A 20,145-nucleotide genomic window follows, 5' to 3' on the forward strand; every position below is an offset into this window, starting at 1 on the left:
GGAGGCTTTCATTTTGTCTGTTCCACAGTCGTCGAGGCGGACCTTCTCTCAGGCTGCCGGTGGGTCTTTTTCAGACGCTCTTCCCCTGATTGTAATTACAGAGACGTGAATGAGGCTCTGCCGGTTTGATGTGACTCATTTAATGCCGCAACATTGTAGGGCACACAGTGTCGCGCTGAAAACCAATTCAGAAGCCACACAACGCACAAAACACTAAAAACAAAAGTTCCGACAAAAAGAACACCGACGCTCCAGATAAAATGCGCCCGGTGGAACATTTGGAGCTCCAGCCTCCGCCTCCTCTTGTATAACCACGTGCTTCGTCAGCCAAGAGAGAAGGGCTTAGCTTAGCTCCCGCACTCGCATCAAGCTGAGAACCCACAACTCTCTACAAAGTAGCGCTGCTATCGAGAAAGTCTCACGACGTCCATATTGTCTTTCTGGGCTTGCGTCAATGTGCTTTGTATGAGTAGAGCAGATCTGAGGTCAACATTCACTGCGAAGAACCGCAAAACAAATAGATGCCCCACATAAGCAACAGTTATGTCGACTCTTTGGCCACTGAAACAATCCCGCGCTTTGGAATGTTGCCCATTTGGCTCTACACGTCCTCCAGTTCGGTTCGCAATCGCTCAAAAGGTGGCCAGCCATGAAAGGCTCAAGAGCGGCGTATGGGTCAAAAGAACCCGATCGCGCAACAGATGGGTTGAAATCCGAACGCATTCGATTCTGAGCGAGCAGAGGTCCGCCAAGCCCATACCGTGCTTATTTTGGGGTCAGTTTGGCAATGACACTCTCAACAAATAAACATGAACCCTGCAACTTTCCCTTTCGGGCTCCCGTCCTCAAATCTGAAGCTTGACATTCAAATTCTCACACAGGACAACACAAAATTGCTGGTGAAATGTAGCCGACATTTTGAAGTCTCTGACATGAGCAACGTGACCCAATCGGCGCGACGATAATTTCAGTGAACAGCAAAAAATAAATAAAAAATCAGGGGGTCATAATCAACGGGTCAAAACCATCCAAAATAATGAGCAGATTTACATTCTGAGCAATGGGACGTACCCACACAACAGTGGAATACAAATTGGGTCATTAAAATTTAACACTTAATTATTACAATCTTAGAATGATTTATGATAGATATGTTTTTCCAACACTCGCGTTTAATGAGTTTCCTTGGTGCACGTATGCGTGTCGCTCCTGAATAAGAAGCCGGAATGAAAACGTAACTTTTTAATTCTGATTCATACCAGCGAGAGGTATGAGAGATACGACAGGTACCAGGTGATGCCATGTCACCAAATTATACGTTTGAATTGAACAACTAAAGATAGCATTGAAACAAAAATGGAGACATTATGATTAAAACCTTGCGTGGTGTAGGTTGAATGCTAAGGGAACCATTTTTCAGCTCGGAGGTGCATCTGTGGACGATTTTTCACTGTTGGAAAAACAACAACCTCAGCACGCCGAGCTTGCCAGCGTGTAAAATGGGCATCAGTGAGAGTAGCCAGCTGCAGAGAACATTTCAAGGGCAATCTTTTCGCTTTTAGCCGAGCTCTGTCTGGAGCAAGGAAAACACTTCAGTCACCATTTGGCAAGGTAGGGACGGGTTCACGAAAACTGAGTCGACCCGACCAACAAAATGAGCCTCACGCCAAAAGAGAGCTGTGGCCTCAACGTGACTGCAAGTGGGGGGCGATGCCTCCTCCTTAGTTTCACCTGAATGGGAGGAAAAAAGGATGCAGCCAGGAGACAACTCGGCTCATCAGTCAATGAAGTCTTCAAATCAGCAAAGACAGAAGACGGTTTCACTGCGGAATCAATGAGGCAAACATCCTGGGGGTGGACCTTTGACGACATTGCCTTGATCTTGGAAAATAAACAATCAATGAGTGGCTTTGACTCCTGTTTTGATGCTCGCATTGTATGGGGCGGTCTGCTTGGACGTCGCTAAACGTCACATCGTTAACCTCTTTGGACGGTCTGAGAGTCGCAAGTAGCTCAACAGGGTCTGTGCCGGTTGTAGTTGAATCGTGTCCTGCGTTTTGCGTGAATTGCTTCAAAGCACGATGAATCAACACTCAATTCCACACAAGCCACCGAATTTCTTAACGATTTAGCCTTTCGCGCGTTCGGAACAAGATTGCTTTCAGTACCGTATTGCTGATGTTGCTTGCGGCCGTAAATCATCGAAAGCTCAGTTTAGCCCCCCCCCGCCCCCGCCCCCGCTACACTTACGGGGTGTTATCAGAATCGAGCACATGGAAGAGGGTGTGGCTTGTCTCATTTCCAAGCCATTTGGAGGCTTTCATCGTTTTTAAGTGCTTTCCAAAACACAAGGTCTCATTCACTTCACAGACTTGTGCAATTATTGAGAAACTGTCTCCCCCCCACCCCCCCTCAATAATTGATGGTCCGTATTCATGCCAAACAGACAAATCACTCATTCTCGGGACAAAGTGAGGAGCTGTCGAAAGAGCCGAGAATGATTTCCAATGACGGCCCTCTTCAAGTGAATGACTAATCGCCCAGGAGAAGAAAAACAGCAGCCCGTTGGACTCTCCCAAGTGTACGGGTGAATATTGAAACGTGAAGGCATTGCCTCGGAGGCACAAAGGTGCCGCCTCCTCTTTAGATCTTTCAAAGGAAATCTGACATATGTGGGAAGGGGTTTTTAGCCTCCTGATGATTCATTTCAAGATGGCTGCTGCCGCACTCGTCGAAAATACCTTGCACAAGAGCACTTCAATCAGAATATATCTCGCTCCGAGGCTTGATGGGAACCCGCATCATTAGCATGTCGATTATGGAGCTATTTTTAACCGTATTAAAAGGTTGTCACTTCTTCAGCCTGTCTTTGTGTGCACGGGCAGGATTCTTGGCCACCTCAATGACGGCCGTTAGCTTATCCTGTGCGGTCCCAAAATATGTTGGCCTTAATTGCGATGCCGCTCGCCGCTCCCCAGGTACGGCTGTCACCGATGACTTCACACATAACGGTCAACCTGCCAAACAACACACCCTCCCCGTGTACCTAAATATATTTCACGCTGCGCGTCAAATGTTTGGACATCCCGTAATTTTGTAATTCGCCCCCGACTACAGCTGTTGGCAGGATGGTGAGCCAGCCGTGCTCCAGTTAATCATAGATTAGTTTATCTGGGCCATTCCAAATCCTCGTGTGTGTGTGTCTGTGTGTCACGCAGTGCTACCTCAGCAGCAAACAATCACTGCCCCCCTATTCCTTCCTGAAGACGCAGAGGAACACACAGTCCCCCAGCTCACATTCTCTCGAGCCTTGAATCCTCCGTGTCTCTTCTGCCGTTGCCCACTCCTCTCTCGTGTTTGTATGCATGATTAGGCATTCTCATCTCACATGCATGAGCCAAACCGCGGCTAAAATGTCATTTCAGAAGCCTGATTTCATTTGGTCAGGCCTTGGTGTGACTCGGGGGCACAATTCAAAGACAAACCGAGGATCCCTGTCACCATCTGGCAATGAAATCATGAAAGAAAAGGGTCCAGTATGACAAGGACTACAAGGGCAAACGGTTTTAAAGAGAAAAAAAATCACTAACTGTGAGACAGGTCATCAATTCAGAAAAAAAGAAACTCAAACTAAAAAGGAGACGTGAAAGAAATGAGGAGAGGAAGGAAATACTGATTGCTTCAAAGATAATTGCGACTCTTGAATCTCTAAATTCTTGTCCTGAGTTAATGTGACCCAGAGAGCAACGATGACCACATTAGTGGAAAATGTGCCAGGTTCAAATGAACCAGAATTATTCATCAAAATAAAACAGCGCACAAGTGCAGAGTGCGCCTTTTTCGTGTTGGAATTCCAATTGAACGTATCTCCATACGTGAATCCATAATGGATGATGCTTTTAGAAGGAATGGCCCCATGCAGACCTGAGGCAGGTGCGCAGAGACGGAGGAGCTCAGAGAGCTCAAACGTGACGAGGCCATTTCAAGATTTGCAAACAAATAATAGAATTTTCAAAATAACTCTAAAGTGTATCGGGATGCCAGAGTAGGAGTTATGTGCTCCCTCTTACGGGTACCAGTCGAGAGGCGGTCAGCAGCATTCTGGACCAACTGGAGACACTTCATGGAGGATTGGCTGACTCCAAAGTCAAGTGCGTGACAGTAATCCAGCCGAGATGTGACGAATGACTGTTTCAAAGTGCTCTTGGCAAAGGAGAGCCTTGACTTGATCCAGCTGCCTAAGATGAAAGAAGCTGGATTTGGTAGTTCTTGATGTGCTTTTGAATGAGATGATGTATTTTATTGGTTTATTATGCTGGGTTTGTCAGATAAAACCGCAGATTACTGAAGATAGACACATGCGGGAAGAAAGGGATACATCGTGGGCCTCACAAGCCCATAATTTACCCTCACTTCGCCAGTTATTTCAACCTATTTGATTCATTATTGATTACAGCCACGCTACCATCTATATTTTTTTTTTGCTTACACTTACAAGGGGCCGCGGTGGGCTCGCACGCATGTATAAAAGATTATTACAGAGGAATAATTTCCCTCTAAGTCATCGCCATGACAACTGCCTTCTCTTTAGCCATCCCTCATCCAAACCTTTTCATGTATGACTGCTTTACTCGGAAATCCTCTGCGCACACAAACACCCAAACACGCAGCAATTTCAATTTAATCCATGCACTAGTCCGACAATAACATGCACACAAAGACGGATTTGACTTTGGCACAGAGAGAGAGAGAGAGAGAGAGAGAGAGAGAGAGAGACAATTTGGTATGGTGTTATTTTCTTTAAAAATGGACTTGGATGAGATGTCCATTGATGTGAAGCATTTAGCAAGGCTGAATGTTCAACTGGACTCGATGCATAAAAGATGAGAGTGTCGTCAAAATGCACAAAAGCACAAAGTTCTTAATAATAATAAGAATAAGAAGAAAACCTTTATTCGTCTCACAATGGAGAAATTCCCAATTTACAGCCGCAAAGGAAGAAAATAGTTTTCGCGTTTGGAATCAGCGAGGGCAAAGGCTTGTTCAGCAGCATGTTGGTACTTGCATTGCCTGAGGCTTCGAGGATTTTTATTTGAACCAACAAGTGAGAAAGTGACAGCGCACCCCTGAACTTTTGCCATCACAAAGCATGAAATATGCTTCAAATAAGGCGTTTTAGTATCGGTAATTGGCAAAAGTTAACTAACTGCTCATGACAGTGAAACATAGTGTTCGAGCTACAATACGTTCCCTTAAGTCCACCTTCAATAAACCTGCAGCCAATCTTAACTGTGAGTGGCGCTTTCTGCTTTTTCGCTCTCCTGTTGTTTACAAATGCCAAAGAAAGTGCCATTTTTGACTTCTTTGAATTTTGGGTGCTGTTCTTCCTGAATGTTTGCGTCAAGTTCCAAGCTTGTACTGCAGACCCTGCAAGCCTCTGTTAAGGAAGAATATGCTCACTCCGAGGATGAAAGGACCGCTCTCTTGCAGCGATGAGATGATGCAACCCCGCCAATTGCCTCGGTTGATTATCATGAGCTGACCACCTGATTATCCTATCAATCAAGTCTGTGAAACCGCCGCGTGCTGCGCCACAAAAACATTTGAATACGAAACAGGACTTATGAAGGCTGTTTTTCAGAATGCTTTGTGCAGCTATTTGAGTTGAATCAGAGGCCCTAAAAGTAGTAATCCTCACGCTTTGGTGCAGCCCCCCACCACCACCAAGACCGCCCCTCTTGCGGATTAATTCTGAAGAGGTACTTGTTTACTAATGTTTGGTCTGCTCCTCTGATACACATCGCTGCGAAAGCCGCACGCTCTGCGACAGCCATTGGCTCACAAGCAAGAGACATGTGTCCTCACTGGAACTAACTTGACAGTGTGCAAATAAATGTGTGTGTGTGGGTGTGGGTGTGTGTGTGTGTGGGTGTGTGTGGGCATGTGCATGCGTGTGTGAGAAGGAAGAAACTGTGGCATAGCGCTTGGGTGTCACAGAAGAGTGTCCAATGGAATTTGTCATATTGTTTTTGTCTCTCTTCCTCACAAAAAAAAAAAAAAAAGACACTGCCTTTGCCTTTTGTGGGGAGTGGGCTGCGATTCAGTGTTGCTGTGTGTCCCAGCATGAAATCATAGAGGAATGTCATTATCACGTCAGCCAACAGATATTGCTCTGGGAAGATAAGAGGGGAGCTGCGTGCGAGCGGGCAATGAACTTTAAACACCCCTTTGTTAAATGTGCTGCGTCCTAATGGAATGACTGGGCGGCCAACTGAAAACCGCCGGGGCTGAAAAGTTCATTGCAACAAATAGGCTTTATTTTGCCACGGGAATGATGAATGGCTGATGGGTTTTGGATGCATCGCTGTATTCATCGCAAGGGGAAAAGTTGGTTTGCAGTTCAAAATAGTTGGTCATGAGCAATGCACGGCTAATCAATTTGTCCTTTTCTTATTCAAGTCCCAACGGGCTCCAATTTTACCAAGCAGTGCAATTTGGCGCGGTTCGATACTGACACTTGGCAGTGCAATTTGTTTCAGTCTTTGCATTTTTAAAAGTTGTGTCGGCTACTTCAATAACTCATCTCTGAGATGGGTGTGAACATTCCTGAATTGGTTGTCGATTATTTTATTATTCTGTCCACGGGCTTGTCCATATGCCCGCGCCGAGCCTGCCAGGCTAACTCTGCCGTGTTTGACAAATGAGGTAGTACGCTTTGGATCATGAGCTGTTGCATTGAGCTCTTCATGGACATCCCGTCTCCCAGCATCTAGTCAAACAGCTTCCAAATGTCAACTCGAAACCCGATTATCAAGAGAATGGAGAACACGTGGCCAATTCACCTATGCCGAGTCAGTCGGACAAACATTTTTAAAGGCCTTTGAAAAGGGGGGCTATAATCCGTTCCTTCTACAGGATTTATTTAAACATTTTAAATGGCATTCAAAAGTCTACGCATCATGCGTGACTATTTTCAAATTAATGTAAAGTATTTACTTGCAAATAAGCATATGATGACCTTTTTCGCAAACTTTTTTCCAACGGCTTTCTGTTTTCAGTTGTTTACGACTCTCGTGAGCCCTTTTCTTCTCCTGCGTGACCTTTGAATGATCCGCTCACAGCGCCGCTGCCAACGCTACGATTGTGTGCTCCGTTTCCCCCTGGAAAGACCTTGCTCCAAATACCCTGGCTGAACAATCACCCTTGCAGAAGTATGAAAAAGCCGTCGCCGTCAACACTTGAGGCCATTTCTATTCGTCGGAATGATGCGAGACGAGCAAAACGTGAAGGCGGCGGTGCCCGCGACACTTGGCGGTCAGCTGCAAAGTTACCAAGACGGTGCGCGGAGCCGGGCGGCGAGCAAACTCCAAGCAGAGAGATAAACTGTCGCCTCATTACTATTAAAAGAACTCCCATGAGAAAGAGAGAGGGGAGGAAGGGAGTCTGGTGCAAACTAATCTCCCAACAAACAGAAACAAACAAAGCTCCCACGTGGACAGGTGACATTCACTGGTTGCCTCATTCCCACACAGACACAAACCCGAGGTCAAGGTTCTGCCAGCGCATGAATAAAACACGGCCTCACAATTAGTGCCGCGTCAAAAATAAACAGCGTGGGTACATTTACATGATGCAACAAGAATATTTACCCACGTGTAAAGCAGCTCAGGTTTTATCTTTACAGATTTTGGATTTCGTTTTTTTTTTTTTTTTCCCCGAGCAGGACCATGATAATGTTTAGCATGTTGAGTGGATTAAAGCCAGGGAGACAGAGGCGAACTGAGGCTATATTTGGCTACGCATGAATATGCTTGGCAAGCAGGTTGATGAAAGGTAACAGCAGGAGTGGCTCTCAATATACAGTCCAAAGGTGATTTAAAAATAAAGGGGAGAGGGTATTTTTGTTTCTTTTGATTCACTGCGCCCAAATGTCATGCCGTAGACTGTTTGCAAATTGCAGTGAGTCAGAATTCAAAACTGTTTGATCAGTCTCAAAAATCCCTGCCTGAAATATCCTCTAATATCGATCGCCGCGGGCAAAAATACGTCTTTCGGTGCCATAAAATCTGAGTGTCACAAAGGATTAACTGTTTGCTCTTCGTGTAAGGAAACCAAGAATATACTGTGCACTGGAAGTTAAATATGGCAAGTAAGCCGACTCGCAGTCAGACTATGTTGTTGTTAAACATTCTCTGTTTGTACAATTGATGGTAGTTAATTTCTTTTTACACAACCCGAGGTCAAGGTTCTGCCAGCGCATGAATAAAACACGGCCTCACAATTAGTGCCGCGTCAAAAATAAACAGCGTGGGTACATTTACATGATGCAACAAGAATATTTACCCACGTGTAAAGCAGCTCAGGTTTTATCTTTACAGATTTTGGATTTCGTTTTTTTTTTTTTTCCCGAGCAGGACCATGATAATGTTTAGCATGTTGAGTGGATTAAAGCCAGGGAGACAGAGGCGAACTGAGGCTATATTTGGCTACGCATGAATATGCTTGGCAAGCAGGTTGATGAAAGGTAACAGCAGGAGTGGCTCTCAATATACAGTCCAAAGGTGATTTAAAAATAAAGGGGAGAGGGTATTTTTGTTTCTTTTGATTCACTGCGCCCAAATGTCATGCCGTAGACTGTTTGCAAATTGCAGTGAGTCAGAATTCAAAACTGTTTGATCAGTCTCAAAAATCCCTGCCTGAAATATCCTCTAATATCGATCGCCGCGGGCAAAAATACGTCTTTCGGTGCCATAAAATCTGAGTGTCACAAAGGATTAACTGTTTGCTCTTTGTGAAAGGAGACCAAGAATATACTGTGCACTGGAAGTTACATGTGGCAAGTAAGCCGACTCGCAGTCAGACTACGTTGTTGTTAAACATTCTCTGTTTGTACAATTGATGGTAGTTAATTTCTTTTTACACTTGTCTGAGGCATGCAATTAACGTTTTAGTGTCTTTACTAATCGGCAGCAGTTTTGCACTTTGTGACTTAACTGCAACTTAAGTTCCGGAAAGCATTAGCAAAAATATTCTGGTGACAGTTGGCCCTCAAAATCTGAATAAGTTGGACGTCAGATCGCCTCCCAGAACAGATGTACTTTCCATTAACGCCTACCATATGTCATGTCATACGTAACCCCAAAGTCTGCAACTTTACAGTAGGCACACACATGCAAACATACAAGAATGTGATGTGGGCACAGGCACACTAACGCACACATGAGTTTAACTGTGAATCCCAGGGGGAAGGCGTGTGTGTGTGTGTGTGTGTGCGTGTGTCAAAGCTAAAACGCATTGTCGTAATCACTCGGCCTACATTATTCATCATTCGTTAAACTGTGAGCGACTGTTATCGAGCCAAGGACTCTTAAGAAGAGGTACAGGAAAGAAATGTAATCAAAATGAAATGCACTTTCGTTACTGATGACATGCTAATCGAGTGTGTTCAAAGATGAGATGACACGCTCCTTGGCTATTTTACGGGAAACCATTTCATATTTAATCAGCATATGGAGTGCCCCCAGGGTTCCATTCTTGGTCCACTGTTATTTAATTTCTTACACTCCATTTTTCCAACCTACTTTGCAATTAACATTTTAGAACTTGCAGAGATGATCTGCAGATTTGCCAGCCGAATATCTGCACTAGGAACACCTACCAAAGGACACCTTGATACCCAACGTGCTGTACTCACAGTGTGAAATCAGTATCACCCACACATTATTCTTCCTGTAATAACATTGTTTCTCAAGTTTGTTGTCACGAGGCAAATCTAAGACACACACTCTTCTTTTTGAGTTTGTTTTTGGGCAAAGGTCCCAAATGGAAAATCTGGCTCAAAGCTGCAAAGGGAAGCACTATTTTCAGCAGCAAGTCACTTGCTGGAATGTCATTTGGTTTAGTGCAGGAGGTCTTTTCATAACTGCGTACAATGGCAATCTATGGCCAACAAACACTCCCATACATTAAATCAGATTACTGCCTTTTGGAACTCCCTGATATTTCATGACTTGTCAACAATTTGGGCATGTTGAAGTTTTAAAATACAGTGTGGACTGGACAGATTTAGTCAAGAAAGTGATTCTGTAAGAGAGGTGCATCGATCAATAAGAATGACGACTTTTGGATTGTGTTTCCTGTATGCTGTTAGAAATGCGATCCATCGGGGCCAATAAGGGCTGATCGTTTGTTCAGTGTTTGTTTCATCGAAGAACCCTGGTGACAAAGCACGGAATGACCACACCGCAGTGTATCCCGCTCGATGAGTCCACCGGGGTGGCTTGGCTCCGATGGCGGAGTTTGTCAAGTGTTTGTTTCATCGAAGAACCTGGTGACAAAGCACGAAATGACCACACCGCAGTGTATCCCGCTTGATGAGTCCACCGGGGTGGCTTGGCTCCGATGGCGGGGAAGTCTCCCAACACGAGGCTGCGGGTTTAATCCTTGTCAATAATGTATTCCTCAGCAAGAGACTGAACCCCCGTTTACCGCCAATGTTGTGTCGTCCGCATGCTAATGAGGAGACGGTGTCAAAGCATTTAAGATAGAAAAACTGAAAACCCATTTTCCATTAGCGTCAAAACAGAGCTGATATGAGATGTCATGCCAAAAAAAAAAAATCCATCGCTATTTGAAACCAGGCGGTTTTCTTCAGTTCACTTCTACTTGGCATTCAGAAGGATCAAGTGCAAATAAAAACGGTGGCCCGCAGCTCAGGGATCAGGAGGAATTTCTCAAACGGATATGTCCAGATTTTATTGTACCACCTCAGTGCCATTTGTCCTTGTTTGGAAAGCAAAGTCCCAACAGCTGCAAGTCTGCTGACTCAGAGTACAGTTCCGGGGGTGAAAAATTCCCTTACGTGCGCAAATCCGAACGGCCTGTCATTGTTAATGGTGAGCGTGCGGTCGTGGCAAGAGCCTATCTTAAACGGCTGTGCCTTCTTGGGACAATAGGCACATTCTTCTCTGTTTCTTTGCCCTTTGTTTTTTGGCGGGTGCTACCGCGCCAACAAAGGGGAGCAGACGCACACCATGATAATATGTTGAGTCCACAGTTCATTGAGCATAAATACTCACTTGTTAGTCTAAAAACAAAAGCGTTATTTAAAAAAAAAAAAAAAAAAGAGCTGATAACAACGGGAGGTCTTGGGAAAGGACTTCAAGAGTAACAACTCAACGAATCTGTTGGGAGCAATGTTTGGGGGCAACAATTTCAGAACCGCGTTTGCCAATTTCGGAATTGTAATTTAATTCAATGTGAGACTCGAAGGCTGATTGGACATAGTTGTGAGGAAATATTCAAAAGATGACCTTTGCAATCCGGCCCAATGACGCTAAACCCGGCAAATGAGTACCTGGACTGAAAGTCAAACGACTCAAAGGTCATCAGCGCTTCTGCAACACCGATAGCATCACTTGTTTCGCACCGAGACCTCTGCTGTGTCACTGCCAGATTAAATGTTTTTCCTCCCCATTTACTTGCTTTTGTATCTTGTGGCCAAGATATGTAGCAAAGGAAAAGCGCGTGGTACAAAGCCAGGCGATTAAGATGAATTGAGAAGCTATACACTGTCCTCTAGCAGTAGGTTGTTTTCTTGTTTGCTGGATGCATGTGTGTGCCAATTCTTCACTCTTGAGCCGTGCCAAATTGCCTCTGTGTGTGTGTGTCTGTGTGCGTGTGTGCGCGCTTGTGTGTGTGTGTGGGGGGGAGGCTATGCAGCGTATCAGGGGGGAAAGCCCGTTGGGGTTATGGAAGGTGCAGTGTGGGGTGATGAATAGGATGCTTTTGTGCTGTCTGTAAAGCAGTGAAGGACAGAAAGGTGAGGAGGGAGATAAAGGGGAAGAAAAGAGGAGGACAGATAAAATAGCAGAGATGAGAGGCTGTGAAAAGTGGGGTGTACGGTGGGTGAGACACGGGTGGGGGGAGGGTGGTGGAGGTGAGAGAACGGGAGGAAAGGTGAAGAAGCAGCAGCATATGTGAGAGCGACGGTGAATTTGAGAACACTGCACCATTGTCTCCTCTGCCCACATCGAGACAAAGAAAGTTGCCGAATGTAGAAAATCGACTCCGGTCAAGTTGGTGAAAATAAATGGCGGCAGAGGGGGAGACAAAGTGTCCAGTTTGATCATTTGATCGCTCCGCAGAATAGCGCGCTGACCTCGTGACCTCGACCTTCACACATGATGATGTTTGGAAATGAGCCAATCAATGACGGACGTGGACGAGCTGGGCCAAAAGTCTTGGCGCGGCAACTTCGCCGCCACTCTGGTGCATTCCAATTTCTCAGCAGGAAACTCACTTTTATTTGGGCAAAGTCATGGAATACACCAACCTCCTCCTCAGCAATCGCTGCCTTCACGTTGCTATATTTTCACCCGATTCAGTTAGGTTGTCATTCGCTATATACGACTGAAGTTCGCCCTACGTATAATTTCAGATATCGTAAGACTTTTACTTAAGCAATATCTCGCAAGGTTGTTTTCTGTTCCGAAACGTGAACTTTTGCTCAAGTATCTTTGCCATTTCCTGAAAACGAGAGTGGGTGTACCTACGCGCCTTTAAGCTGGGAGAGCCTCGAGCTCACCGGCAACTCGTGAGGACAAGTGAGGTTGAAAATGGATGCATGGTCTGAAAAACACGTCATAATGGCCCTGAAAAATGCACAGCATGAACACCCATCTCTCTCTTTTTTTTTTTTAACTCCTCCGAGGCTCAGTCTCATTTGCATTACAAATGATGGGAGGAAAGCCTTAACAAGCTACTAGTGCCACAGAGCGTTAATCACGGCTTGTAGGCGATGGTGCCGGATCAAGCAAACTTGCAAAACAGGTGTCCGGATGCAAAACGTGAAGTTTCCCACTCACAAATCAAAAATCATCAAGATATCAAGAGGATTCTGAAGTTGGCGGGAAAGTTGCCGAAAGTTGATTTCATTAATATAAGCGCAGCAATCTCAGCAGCAGCAGTGGGACTGATTAAGAATTAAGTGCATTTTTATGCGCATGCTAATGAAACATTTATCATGATTAATTAACCCATCTTGTCAACGGTGATGGAGAAGTCGGCATGCCTGACGAGATTTTCGTTGAATTTGGCTCGACAGATTGCTGACATCAGTGCCATGTCGCAACTTTGAAATGCAAAATACTAATGACCAATTACCGTGCCGATGCATTTTTATTTTTCGTAATGACGCCTCATGGGTTCTTTCTGCTAAATAAATAAATACATTTTGAATGGCACAACATTACGTTAGAGAGCAAGGTGGGAGGATTAGAAGGTCAACTGCCTTGAAATGTGATATTTAGGAGACCTTTAAAAAGAAAACACCCAAGACCTTTCTGGGACGCAAACTTAATTCTCATTTGCTACGAACACTACCTTGGAATATTTGCAATTATTTGAAGAAAAAAAAAAAGTTTCGCTCGATGCCTTTGTCGTCAGTTGTGCTTATTTGTGTAGGCTTTATCAGCGGCATTTTCCATGTTCGCGTTAATTTGTGACTGCATTTCTGAAATAAAAAGCAGGGGGAGGATCAAGATGAGCTGAGGAGGAATATCTGCGCGGCGCGGGTGTTTAATTTTGTCAGTAATGGTGCTTTTGGAGAAAGAGGCATCAAACCGCTATTGTCCTCAATCAACCGAATTCCTTTATCATATTTTTGCACTCTAGAATAATAAAAAAATATTATGATCATGATTTTTCCCGATTCGCAATCCATTCATTTGAAAATAAAACATGATGTTTGGGTTAATGCTGGATCTTTGCTGGCTAGGAGACACCCCCCCACCCACACACACACACACACACACACAGACACACCGTAGTCAACTTAGGTCACATCAGTGTTGTAGTTTTTCCTCCCTGATTTCAATCCGTGCGGAGCCCACCAAACATCATCACGCGTCTTCTGAAATGATCTGAGTGCGAGATGCCTTTTCACAGAGTGAAAGTGAAGTTTTGCAGGATCTCTTTGTAATACACACTTGCATAACACCTCGTAAGCGTAAAAGTGCCACCGTGATGCTCTGCGGCCCTGTCGGCAGGGCTTCAACTCCGTGACGTTACGCCAGACGGCCAAGAGAGTAGGAAGTGGGGAAAAGACAGCTCCACGCGACCACGCCGCCAGCGTCCTCACTTGCTCCCGAGAAATGCATTCAGCTCATCGCCCATGCAGGAAAACAAAAAAAATCAATCCCCTTAAACTTTATATTCACCGATTTGCATGTTAACAGCCAACGCCGTCTGCTCCTAAACAGCTCTGCGCTCACTCCATGCGGAGAAAGTTAAAAACGATGACTGTGACTGTGGCATCAAAGGGAGCGTCGGAAAGAGGAGGAATGAAGCGGTTCAGCCTCCATCATCGCACCTCAACAGAAGGAAGGTGTGCCTCTTTGTCATCATAATGAGCAAAAGCGGATGGCTCGACAATCTGGCCAAAATAATTGAATAACTCGGCGGCCTGTCACTCATTTCCATTGAAGCAGTCCAGCCATTGCTCGCCATTATATCTAACCTGTGTGATGCCTTGCTAATACGCAGAGGTTCTTGGTGACAATGATGATGTACACCCCAGGTTAGTAATTACAACCTTAGACCTCACTAATGAGACCGGTAGCCCGCGGTGCAAAATGGAACATGATCAGACTTGTAATGTTACGCTTATTAGAAAACACGGGAGGTCGTCTGTGCGGGGAAATACACTCGCTGGTCACAAATAAAGTAGCTGCCTTTTTCAAGACAAGAATGATGCTCACTTTTGATTGGCGCTGTCTAACGGGCATTCATTAAGCAGCGTGTTTAGAATTGGACTGCTCCGGAGGTGTGGAATTACAAGAACACTACATGATACTGATTTGATATGAGTGAGATTTTATACTGTTAGCGCTCGCAATCATTAACCTACATTGTATCATTTTGGCATAAGGGAGGAAGCTGGAGTTTATTTTAGAAAACTCATGTCACTGGGGAGAACTTGAAAACTCCACACAGGAGAGCTAAGGATGAGATTTGCATGTGAGTAAGCATTCTACTGGTCATGAATGGCACGATGACTCGGTCATGTTTCTAACAAAGCAAAATATTATAAACTGATTTCACTGCAAAGTACAACTGTGATATTATGCAGAGTCTTCATCAACTTCAAATGTGAATTCAAAGTATTTGTAATCTTAATAAATTCAGAAATGTGCCTCGTTTTGTGGCTTTTCAATGTAAGGTTGTCTTGAGGAACAGCAGAACAATAAACCAAATACAACCTCAAGGGAACTGGGGGGGGGGGGCATCCAAAAAACATTCAAGTCAACATGCACATAATTTTTTTTGTTTTTGGCATCATTTTTTTTAAGCAATACACTCCGTGTGGCCCTCGGGGGACTGCAACTGAAATGGCCCCTGACAGGGGAAAACTATTCCTCACGGCTGATGTACGATTGATATGGTAATCGAAAATGTCCTCATGCCTGTCAAACAAATTACACGTGCAAGCAAACACTTGGAGTCAGTAAACTTCCTGAATAATAAAAACGGTCGTTTCTACATTGGACTGTCAGTCATCCGAACTCCACCAGCATGAGAGACATTTGCTCTAATCTCCTCTCGAAGACCTCACAGCAGGAAGTCCTCCAGGGGAGCAATTAAAACCCGATTTCCAATCCAGATGCCCTTGATGCCAAAGCGCATCCTCCTCCTCCTCCTCCTCCTCCTCCTCCTGCTGGCTAGTCAGCAAGTGCAACAGTACTCACCCCCAGTTTCTTACTCCGTATCCTCACGTATCCCTGTTTCACGATGTCGTTGAAGTTGGATGCCATGGTCGAAGAGGGGGGCGGGGGTGGGGGACGCTGCGAAAATACAGAAAGCCCGTCTTTTGCTGCGAAACGTCTCACTCGAGCATCTGTTCGCGAGACATCCGCCAGGAGGAGAAGCGAGCGTCGGGCAACCTGCTCCCGTGTCAGCTCGCAGGCTGCCCGGCTTCAGCGACGCCGTCCACTCGGGGATGGGGGGGCGAGAGGGGAGTGAGGAGGGAGATACCATTTTGTCAGCTGATTCATGCAGCAGGGGCGCTCGCGCGAATCCTGGACCGCACCAACTGGGACACAGCAGCGGGTGAGGCAAGGGTTTACGAATCGAGGTGCTGAGCGGGTCCACAACTGTAATCATGTCATTAATTCATTGCAATATGACAGTCCAGTGCAAGAGCTGCATGAAACATATTCAAAGATGATAACCCTTGGGGAGACCATAGAGTGGATGGGATTGTGCATGATACTGCACAACATCAAATTGACGTTAGGGTCTTCTTATCAAGGTTGATGAGAGGAGCACAATATCAAACAAAAAAATATTAACGACCACAGACTGTCGCTTGTGTTGCCAATATGGAAATGCTCAGTGTGACGGTCCAGTAGGTCACAAGTGTGAATTTAGCTTCTTCAATAGCATGGGCAAGTGTCAAAAAATGCATGTCTGCACGTCCTGTATGTCTGGGTAAAGATGATTAATGATTCCTCAACTATAAAATTTGTTGCTATTTTTTTAGACAAATTCTAATGCAACTTTTTATGTCTTCAGTCAGATCCTTCGCGCCCACGATTAAAGGAAATGTGCAAATGTCCAACAGAGCTTGGAGTCGTGGCTAATTTGTAACATGCTTCGTACCTTCCCTTTCTATTATTGCCTGTATGAGTATGAATATCATTTCCATATTTTTTGCCAGACAGGCCGCTAATAGGGGAATGCAATTTTAGACCGTCTCGATGTGCGCGTGTGTGAGCAGTTTTTTTTTTCCATGAGGCTGCTTTGAACTGATGTTATTTGATTTGTCCAATAATAAAAGCAGATAGTCCAGTGCCCTATTAAATGATCACATAAATTTTGCAAGAACCAAGACGACAAAACGCTCAGCGTTCGGCTTCTGCAGGCACAATGCTGCGGACAAGCAATCAAAAAGCACTTAAAATAAATGCACAGAAGACACATTTGATGTCAGCCAAAGCAAATGGCTCGAGTTTGTTGAATTATGGTCTGGGAATTTTCTTGGCATTAGACAGCAGATGGCTGAGCTACCGTGTATTGATATGACAGGCTGCCATTACTTATATAGATTAAAACAAAAAGAAGATAAATGGCTCATAGAATGGAGTAAGATAAGCAGCCTTGAGCTCGGATCAAACATCCTCCATTTACACTCTCAAATCGTGCAATAAGAAAGAGGCCCACTGTCGATGAAGGTTGCCACAGTTTGCCTTTTATGAAAGCTGGCCGTTATCCTGTAGCGCCCACACTTTCATTTATTCATGAGCCGGGGCCTACTTTTCATTGAAAAAGTGTTTTTTCTCACACGGATGCCCTTTTGAGGAGCACTATTCTGTCACGTATTCCGAGGTGCAACTCTGCATCTCTTTCTTTGTATCATTTTGACAAGGGCGGAGCAATCTGCCACCCGTCCAACAGCTTGTCTCTGATAGTCTGCAAATCTCTGCGGAAGTGTCCTCAAACTTCAGATTTGTCAAGGCTGTTTTGGCTCCGTAATCCTCTTTGTGTGACGCGGCTCTCATCCGCTTCCACCATGCACCTCGTCAACTTCTCTCGAAGAAAATGATGAGAATATCAAGACCCGAATGGCACTACATTTGAATTTCAATGAAAAGAAGACAGAAGTGATGCAGTTTGGTACCAGTGGCCCCTGTACATCCCATCCCGCGGACGTGGGCCCCTTGGCTCCTTAACTTAAGGCAACGGTCTCGAGCTTGGTAAATAAGTTGCACACACATACGAACACGCACACACAGCCAGCCCAGCATATGGCCCTGACATACATGAATGGCTGCCAACAAGGTCAGATGTGTGAGACTCCCCCAAAAGAAGAAAGAAAGACCTTCATCAAGGTGACGGGCAAAGCAGGCAAACGTGCATCCGCTTGGTCGGCCAAAACATCGATGGCTCACGACGGTTACTTTAGCAGGCCTGGACCCGATGATGAAATAGTGATGCTCATGTTATTTATTTATTCATAAATGTTGTCACAAATGCCGAGCGCTCTTATTCAATTCTGGTGGAGGTGATATGGCCTAAGCAAGACCTGGTGGAATTTGCTGATTTTCAGTCTAAATGGAGAGAGAGTGCCAACAATGCCACAAAACTGCACAATAATGGGACCCCTGATTGATTGATTGATTGATTGATTTCCAAAATGATGAGCTCAACAGCACGAGTTGGCAAAATTTCAAGCACAAGCCGCTAAATAATGAACACAAAAAGATAAGCAGGAGTGATTGAGTGAGAGAAGACATCTTGATGCCAGGTCAGCATGTTTTTTTTTTTTTAATGTATGCAGGGTCGATCGAAAGAGATCCTACACTTGGACAGAGTGGTGGTAATGTTGACGCTTTTTACAGCAACCACCATCACCGTTATATGTTCATAGGTACATTGGGAATTGGCTTTGATTAGATGTTAAAGCCTAGAGGGGTAAAAAAAAGAGGTAGATTTGCACATTTCGCCAAAAAGTGGGTCTTTGGTCATGTGTACTCGAAGGACGTCAGCTGGTCATGCCATGTGGAGCAGCTAAGGTCGATTGAAATCTCAGAGGATTCTCTTTTGACATGTTTGTGATTTACTTCATGAAGAAAAGAAATAAATCATTTGAAAAAAACGGTTGGAGGGCTTCTGTGTCCTTCACCACAATGGGTAATGGGGAAAGGCTCCTTTTACTGCAAGTCGAGGAGGGTGTGCAAGCCTAATGGCACCGCAGTGATAACTTCAAAGTCGGATGCCCCCAAAGTGGTGCGATTTCAAGTTCATGCCAAATTTTCTTGGGAGGAAAAAAAAAAGGTCACGTCTTAAAAATCATTTAAATTTGGGTGTGGCGTGAGACAACTGCTTGTCAGACTTCAGGTCAGTGAGCACAAAAGGTCGATTCCGGTTTAATGCCGCTATCCAACGATTCGTCTCTTTCCATTTGAATTTCAACGCAGGCATTTTTTAAAAAAAACACTTTAATGCCTGAATCTCAAATGACAAGCGTCTCAACCATCTGCATGGAACTCCAGCTTTGGACACTAGACACTGTGATCCAAATTAGGATTGTTCTTCCTTCCCTGAGTCAGTCATCGCTCTTGTTCACCTTCTCTTGAGGGTCTGCGTCACAATGGAGACCATTGACAAAAGAAAGGTCGATAGTCGCAAACAACACACCGTGGCGCTTGTACATAGAAATGATCCCCTGTGTGATTTGCGAGTTGAACAGCTGCTTACAAAGCAGGACAGAGAGGACCCATGAATAGAAAAGTAAAAGTACCCTTATCGGTGAGAGGATCCACTTCCCGGTGGTCTTTTGTGTCCTAAATCGGGGTCTGTTCAATGTCACGGTGACTCCGAGCTCTGGGCCGTTTCTCTTGAGACATGTTCTGCTGCTTTTGCATTTCTCGCTGAAAGAGCAGAGCTCATCACACTCGTTGTCTCCCCATTTGGACAAAGAGGAAATAGCTTCCGCTCCCCAGAGAGGTTACGGGATGTTTTCCTCGCCATTTCGCACCATTTTCCCCCTCCTCCTTAACGTCAAAGTTAATTTGGAGACCTGGCGATTGGATTCGTCAATGTTTTGGACCGGTGAACAGGCCATTTGTTTGACCGTTTTGTTTTAACCAGCGCTCTTCATTTCAACTCCTGTCTTGTATCTTGGCTTTTTCACATTCACATGATTATTTATTTATTTTTTTTTTGGTGTCTAATGCCAGATTATAACACCGTACTGCCATTGTGCAGGGCACGGATGCCAGGAACGCGTTACCGAGTAACATGTTACTGCGAAATGGGCAGTTACTTTTTCCAGTCAACAAGTTACTTTTTCCAGTCAGGTCATCAGGCTGCAGTTACTCTTCACTGATCATCAAACATGACTAAATAGAATATAGTGGCTTCTGCTTGCGGGACACATCAATGCGTCAAAGAGCAGTACCTTGAACCACCACAGGCAGTTGCCGTGAGGGAAAGAAAAATGGACCAAACATATATGGATAACACTTCTGTCCGTGTGTTTCACTTCAGTTCTTGGAATTGTCCTTCCACCTCTTCAAGTTTAGTTTTTGTGTTTGCTCGTTGGTTAGAAAACCAGTCAGTCTCTCGGGTGTCGGAGTTCCGCAG

General features: G+C 44.9%; 1 protein-coding gene across 1 annotated transcript in view; it reads right to left on the bottom strand.

Annotated features, from left to right (window-relative positions):
• dok6 (docking protein 6) overlaps positions 1-15,998 on the bottom strand; it is a 27,912-nt gene extending 11,914 nt beyond the window's left edge. Inside the window, exon 1 of the mRNA XM_019871887.1 lies at positions 15,747-15,998. Within this exon, the coding sequence (XP_019727446.1) occupies positions 15,747-15,812 (66 nt within the window). The 5' untranslated portion in view covers positions 15,813-15,998. The remainder of the gene's footprint in view (positions 1-15,746) is intronic.
• Between the last annotated feature and the right edge of the window lie 4,147 nt (positions 15,999-20,145).

This window comes from Hippocampus comes, unplaced genomic scaffold, assembly GCF_001891065.2.
Source record: "Hippocampus comes isolate QL1 unplaced genomic scaffold, H_comes_QL1_v1.1 scaffold487, whole genome shotgun sequence".
NCBI classification, from domain to species: Eukaryota; Metazoa; Chordata; class Actinopteri; order Syngnathiformes; family Syngnathidae; genus Hippocampus; species Hippocampus comes.